Below are 7,612 nucleotides of genomic sequence, written 5' to 3' on the forward strand. Positions count from 1 at the left end.
GCTACCACATCCAAAGACGTCCTACACGATTGTGTCTCAGAGGACAATCTTGGTGGTCCAAAATGGTGGGAAAAGTCCAATACTTATGTCCATATAATGTACCTTGCCAGGCTTACATTCCATCTCCAAAGTATGTTAGGTAAAGATTTAGAAAAACAACATGAAGGAACATAAAGAGCTGAACATCTTAGATGGCCAAGTCTGCCAAAGGTTAGCGATCCAACATACGCAATGTTCTCCTGTTTCTGAAGATCTGAATTTGCCAGATTAAAGAGAAGATTAGGGTCGGAATTAAGATGGGACACTGAAGCAAAGTTATTCACTTCATGCCTCAGGGATTTCCCTTTTCCTAAACACCTTATTCTCCTTCATAATCTGCATTAATGTTGTGTTAGAGGAGGTCTTCGGCCGACATAGGCTGACCTACAATCATACTAAAACGCATAAACAATCATGACCCAAAGGTAGAAGATCAAATATTAAGCTGGTTTAGGAGTCTAAGAACAAACATTCCCAGAGCGAAGCTAATGAGGTCTTGAGCACATTCTATTCATCTCCTTATGGTTAGAAATGAAAGACTGCTCTCAAAGTCTCCCTGCTCCGAGTGATGTTTAAATAATGAACTCCCACGATGTAGAACTTGTAGAATGGATTAATACAGACTACTATGGAAGCAATTAAAGATAAATGGACCAACAGACTGGAAGAACTGGAAAAATGGGGAGGACCGAAAGATACATAAATAATGAAGCAAAAACAAATGAATGCAACAGAAGCAAGAAAGTAAGAGAGGAAAAAAGAAAGAAAGAAAAAACTAACAAGGACAAATGGAAGGTAGGAAGGACGGTAAAAAGGTACAGAAAAGACAAGTGAAAACCTAAAAGAAAAAGACAATCAAAAAAGTAGGGAGGAAATAACAGATTAAATATATTTATAGAATGGATGAATATAACAACATCGAACGGTAGGAGGAAAAGAGACTGAAAAGAAATAGGCGGACAAAGACACATCATAAGGGAAGGAAGGAAAATAAAGAAAAGTAAAAGAAGAAAGAAATAGAAAAACATAAGAACTAGTAGAATGAAAGTAAGAGAGAAAAAGAAAGAAAGAAAGAAAGAAAGAAAGAAAGAAAGAAAGAAAGAAAGAAAGAAAAGAGGAGTAACGGAAACAAATAAATCAATCAAATAACTAATCCGTGTGACTTAAACAGTGAAGGAAAAACTCAAGTGATGGGGTAACTGGGTAACAGGGTAACAGGGTAACAGGGTAACGGGTAACAGGGTAACAGGGTAACAGGGTAACGGGGTAACAGGGTAACAGGGTAACAGAGTAACGGGGTAACAGGGTAACAGAGTAACGGGGTAACAGGGTAATGGGGTAAAAGAGTAACAGGGTAACAGGGTAACTGGGTAACAGGGTAACAGGCTAACAGGGTAACTGGGTAACAGGGTAACAGGGTAACAGGGTAACAGGGTAACAGGGTAACAGAGTAACGGGGTAACGGGGTAAAAGAGTAACAGGGTAACGGACTCCCTGCACGTGACGTTCAGATGCAGGGTCAAACGAAACCCACGAGCGCCCTGTCTGCATGCCAGCGGTCGGAATCAGAGGGTCTGCGGGTCAACGCTGGTTCATGGGCCGCATGCGCACTGCCACGTGCACCGATGCCATGTTCGCGTCCCCTGGCGTTCCTTCTCTTCCTCCTTCTCTTTCTCTTCCTCTTCTCTTTCTCCTCCTTTTCAGCTCCTCATTAAAGACCAGGAAACCGCAGACTCACAATAATATCCCTAAATCCAGCTGCACTACTGTCCCGGAATAATCCCGGTAAACCCCGGATCCCCTCACAGCACTGCCGTGACCGCGACAAGGAGAGAAACATCCAACTCCTGTGTTCCACAGCCGCTTCCCTGCCTGTGTGGAAGAAAGAGCCGCTTCCAATCCAAAATACACACACACACACACACACACACACACACACACACTCAGTACCGCCACATGCAGGACAGGAAGAATCCTCACTAACAGTTTTGTGTGTGAAAGCTCACCAACATCTACAGTGCAGTGACTAAGAAAACTGACCCTGCGCTCTGACCCCAGTTTCTGAGCAAGTTGGGATTTGCGAAGCACAAATTTCACTGTGCTGTAATGTATATGTGAGAAATAAAGGCTATTCTAATCTATGTGGGCAGCTGGTTTTGGAATAATGAGTTTAGTTTATTTGTTTTTTTTTGGATCACAATACCCTTTTCTTTTCTTTTTTTTTTCTTTCCTTCTTGAAAGCAGAAATAGGGTGGAGAGGTGTTTTTTTATTTATATATTTTTGTTTTGTTTCTGAGCCACACACAGAGGAAATTACTTCATTCTCTATATTTGTTCAAGCCAAGTGTAATAAACACAATCTCACAATACCAAATACTATTAATGGCTTAGAGTGCACAATATTTCTAATCTAACATCCAATTCTAACTTGGAAGTCAAAGGGAACTGCTTTAGAGGATTGTTTTAGGGTGAAAAGTCCAAGGTAAGGTAAGTTAGGTGAGTCCTCGCCACATAAAGTGTATCGTTCGCAGGCGGGTTCAAGCCGTTCACCAGACAAATACACAAAATAGCGCTGACCAGTAAACCTACTGTTTAATGTGTTATACAATACAATGTACAAAAGAGAGAACTATAAACACAATGTTGTGCAAAACGCAATAAAACTTTCTTTCGGCTTCTCCCATTAGGGGGCGCCACAGCGGACCATCCGCATGTTTGATTTGGCACGTTTTTACGCTGGATGCCCTTCCTAACGCAACCCTCCCCATTTATCAGGGCTTGGGACCGGCACTAAGGTTTGTGCAACCTTAATGACTGGGGTTAGATCAAACTGGTGCAAAACAGCATGTAAACAGTATAATATGATTATAATATAATATGGGTGGTGCTGAAGACATGGATGTGTGTGTTTGAGTTCAGGTTGTAACAGGTTGTTACATTTCAGTTCTGTGTGTTGATTTTGGTGGCTTGAAGGGAAAAAACTGTTACACAGTCTGGATCTGAGGCCTGAATGCTTCAGAATGGCAGGTAGAGGGGGTGTACACGATCGTACACATTAAACGTAGTATTGTGCAATTATTTTCCTGTAACAGCACACTGTTTCTAAAAAGAATTCCTGAAAGTAGTTCCAGCTTTGGGACGAATCACCTTTTAGTATTAACGCTCTTAGCATTTCTATAGTAAACACTACATTACACAAGGGATACGTCACACGTTTGCGTTTATTCTTTTAATTTCTACAATCGGCCAATTTTTGGAAAATTTATGATTATATTAAGTATTTATACGTGTCATATTTAAAGCGCGTCACAATCCACACACCCCCTTTTACCCAACTCAGCGCTCGCGAGAAGAGATTTCCGGAAAGAGCCGAACGAAGCCGAACGCAGAAGAGGAGGACGAAGCCGGAAAAAGCCGAACGCAGCTAGCCGGTATAAGCCGAACGGAGCCGGAAAGAGCCGAACGTACACGGGAAAAACCGGAAAGAGCCGAACGGACCCGAAGATGCTCCCGAACGCCTCTGCCCCGCCCCTTCATTTTTTTCTCTCCAACATGGCGGCTGTAGGTGCTGTGTTCAGCGGCGCTCTGGCTGGAGTCTGAGGCGACTCTCGACAACTTAGTGCCTGGTTATAGTGTCTCAGAACAGCTCTGAAGCCTGGACACGGGATTGATTTGGGTTTCTAAAGAAAAATATATATCTCCCTTTATTTTTTTAAACAATAGCAACCATAATTCTATATATATATTTATTTAAGAAAAACAACAGCAACAAAACAAGCATTGCATCCATCGAGGGGCCTTTTTTTGTTTCAATTCTCCTTCAAAAAACAAAAAACAAAACCTCAGCAAAACCCAGACAATAACATCAGGATTTACCACTCATTTCCAAATGGTTTGACTTGGGACACTTTCTTTCTTTGTTTGTTTCTTTTTTTTTATTTAATTTTTTTTCTCCTCTTTTTGCCTCCTTCATGAACAATGTGTGAGAACTGCGCCGAGCTGGTGGAGGTGCTGAATGAAAGTAAGTCACTATTTCTTATCATAATCATTCATCGTAATCATCATTATGATCATTGTGATCTTTATAACCGTCTTTTCCTTCTGATGCATGCGTGCATTCACACGAAACTTGGTCCAGATCTTATAGGCTTGGCACTATAACTTCATGCATGGTAGGCAATGCCCATGTAGATACACTGCGATAGACTTGTTTTTGACATGCAATCATAAAAACCTAGGCAGAAAATAAACACATTATATAGAAATAAAATCAAAAGCACATTTGCATGTCTGTTTATTCTAAAAGCCCAATGCATTTGAGTGCATTTAGTGTGAATGTCACGGTTGCATATGGCATTTCTCAGTCCTCTATACACTCATGGCCTGCAGGCATCAGTCACAACGTGCTTGTGCTTTGACTTTATTCATTTTTAAACCAAATGATGCACAAAACAGATGACAATTTCTATAAAATGGATATATATACTGCATAAAATTATTTATATATATATATATATATATATATATATATATATATATATATATATATATATATATATAAAACTCTGATCAGGTCCATGCACATGATATTAGCTTTCATAGTCTCTCTCTCTCTCTCTCATATATAAATATAATATATAAATCTCAGCTTTATAACTGACACGTTTTTCATTTTATTCGATTTATTTCGCAAAATAAAACAATTTCCTTCTCGCTATGGTTCCCCTCTGTAATTACTACTGTCTTTGTTTTGCTTTGTATTTTGGTTTTTGGAGGTTGTCACGAATAAACCGGTATTTGAATCATTGTAAATGATGCAGAAATCATTTATAATATTTAGTCCTGGTTTTAAATCACCAAAGTTGCTCGTATTTATTGTAAAAATGCGATATGTTGGTGGTTAAAAAAGGTTTGACAACCACCAATGACAGGCAGCTCAGGGGCCGACTAGCCGACTAGCACACCACTGTGTTCATGCTAGCGTCCGATAAATAGACACAATCACATTAAATCACAATAAACGCCTTTTTATTTTGTTAAAACAAATCTAAGGGTTGTTTGTTTTGTTCTCTCTGTTGTGTTTGTCTGGATGATGAAAATCTTAGCTGGCTAGCGATAACGTTAGCAAAGCGTCCATGCTAGTTTGTTGCTATTGTTATTGTCGTTAAATATATAATTCTTCACGCTCAGTATTGTAATATTCCTCCACTTTTTGATTATATTAAATGATAAAACCGTATAGAGATTTGTTGTTGTTTTTTTTTATTCAAGATAAAACATTTTGTGTTGATGTTTTTGTTTGCTAGCTCGGTTCGGATTTGCTAGCAAACATAGTTGTGCTAGCAAAGTACAAAGAAGCTGAGGGCCTCAGGCAGGAGAAACTTACCTCAAACAACAGCTTTTATTTTTTGTAAACATATTTTGAATTTTATTTTTGGGGTAAAAAATGATATTTAATGGGCTGTTTTACAAGATTATTTCATCCAAATCTTTGGAGAACAGTTGAACAGATTGTAGTTGGAGCTTTGACCTGAAATGAGATCAGGTTGTATTCAACAGCTATACATTTCTATTCAGAGGAAATATATCATCTTGTAATCACGCCAGCGGAAGTGCTTCTGTCCAGACTTGTAAGACGTATTGGGTATAATTGTGGCAGGAGGTTGAAATGAGACGTTTGGGGTGCCATTACTTTTGTCTCTGGTGGATATTGACTGAGTGAGCAGTTAAACTTTTAGGATCCCATTCTACCGAATCCCCATCACTGAACAGGAAAGATGGACAAAATTTTGGACACGTAGAAATTTGGTCGCAAATCCGTCCTGGTGTTGGTGCTGAGGGCCGGAAACGAGGGTTAGGGGTTCAAATACTTTTGCCCACTAAGAGAATTAGAGAATATCGAAGACTGAGCATACAGTGATAAATGAAGGGATGAGACTGGTGTAAGACATGGCGTCTGGTGATGAAGGAAGGGATGAGACTGGTGTCTGGTGATGAATGAAGGGATAAGACTGCTGTCTGGTGATGAATGAAGGGATGAGACTGGCGTCTGGTGATGAATGAAGGGATGAGCGGGACTGGTGTTAGACACGGCGTCTGGTGATAAATGAAGGGATGAGACTGGTGTAAGATACGGCATCTGGTGATGAATGAAGCGATGAGACTGGCATCTGGTGATGAATGAAGCGATGAGACTGGCATCTGGTGATTAATGAAGGGATGAGACTGGTCTCTGCTGATGAATGAAGGGATGAGACTGGTGTCTGGTGATGAATGAACTGATGAGACTGGTGTAAGACACAGCGTCTGGTGATGAATAAAAGGATGAGGCGTGTTGGACATGGCATATGGTGATAAATGAATGGATTAGACTGGCGTCTGGTGATGAATGAAGAGATGAGACTGGCGTCTGGTGATGAATGAAGAGATGAGACTGGCGTCTGGTGATGAATGAAGGATGAGACTGAGGTCTGGTGATGAATAAAGGGATGAGACTGAGGTCTGGTGAAGAATGAGGGATGAGACTGAGGTCTGGTGAAGAATGAAGGATGAGACTGAGGTCTGGTGAAGAATAAAGGGATGAGACTGAGGTCTGGTGAAGAATAAAGGCATGAGACTGAGGTCTGGTGAAGAATGAAGGGATGAGACTGGCGTCTGGTGATGAATGAAGGGATGAGACTGAGGTCTGGTGAAGAATAAAGGGATGAGACTGAGGTCTGGTGAAGAATGAAGAGATGAGACTGAGGTCTGGTGAAGAATGAAGGGATGAGACTGGCGTCTGGTGATGAATGAAGAGATGAGACTGGCGTCTGGTGATGAATGAAGGGATGAGACTGGCGTCTGGTGATGAATGAAGGAATGAGACTGAGGTCTGGTGAAGAATGAAGGAATGAGACTGAGGTCTGGTGAAGAATAAAGGGATGAGACTGAGGTCTGGTGAAGAATAAAGGGATGACACTGGCGTCTGGTGAAGAATGAAGGGATGAGACTGGCGTCTGGTGATGAATGAAGGATGAGACTGAGGTCTGGTGAAGAATGAAGGGATGAGACTGGCATCTGGTGATGAATGAAGGGATGAGACTGGCGTCTGGTGATGAATAAAGGGATGAGACTGGTGTCTGGTGATGAATAAAGGGATGAGACTGGTGTCTGGTGATGAATGAAGGGATAAGACTGGCGTCTGGTGATGAATGAAGGGATGAGACTAGTGTCTGGTGATGAATGAAGTGATGAGACTGGCGTCTGGTGATGAATGAAGGGATAAGACTGGTGTCTGGTGATGAATGAAGGGATAAGACTGGCGTCTGGTGATGAATGAAGGGATGAGACTAGTGTCTGGTGATGAATGAAGGGATGAGACTGGCGTCTGGTGATGAATGAAGGGATGAGACTGGCGTCTGGTGATGAATGAAGGGATGAAAGGGACTGGTTTTAGACACGGCGTCTGGTGATGAATGAATGTTACTTCTATAATGCTGTCTGTCTCCATGTCTGCGCATGTGTGTATCTGTCTGCATTTGTCTGCGTGTGTGTGTGTGTGTGTGTGTGTGTGTGGTTTCCTGAAAATCCTGTT

The 7,612-nt window shown here is 41.2% G+C and overlaps 1 protein-coding gene across 2 annotated transcripts in view; it reads left to right on the top strand.

Moving 5' to 3' along the window:
- The first annotated feature begins 3,568 nt into the window (after window positions 1-3,568).
- The window catches only part of usp34 (ubiquitin specific peptidase 34), a 62,359-nt gene continuing 58,315 nt past the window's right edge, over window positions 3,569-7,612 (top strand). For both annotated transcript variants that reach the window (XM_046837229.1, XM_046837227.1), the window contains exon 1: window positions 3,569-4,060. In XM_046837229.1, coding sequence (XP_046693185.1) covers window positions 4,018-4,060 — 43 coding nt within the window. In that variant the 5' untranslated portion in view covers window positions 3,569-4,017. The remainder of the gene's footprint in view (window positions 4,061-7,612) is intronic.

The sequence above is a fragment of the Silurus meridionalis genome, chromosome 24 (assembly GCF_014805685.1).
Source record: "Silurus meridionalis isolate SWU-2019-XX chromosome 24, ASM1480568v1, whole genome shotgun sequence".
Classification (NCBI taxonomy): domain Eukaryota; kingdom Metazoa; phylum Chordata; class Actinopteri; order Siluriformes; family Siluridae; genus Silurus; species Silurus meridionalis.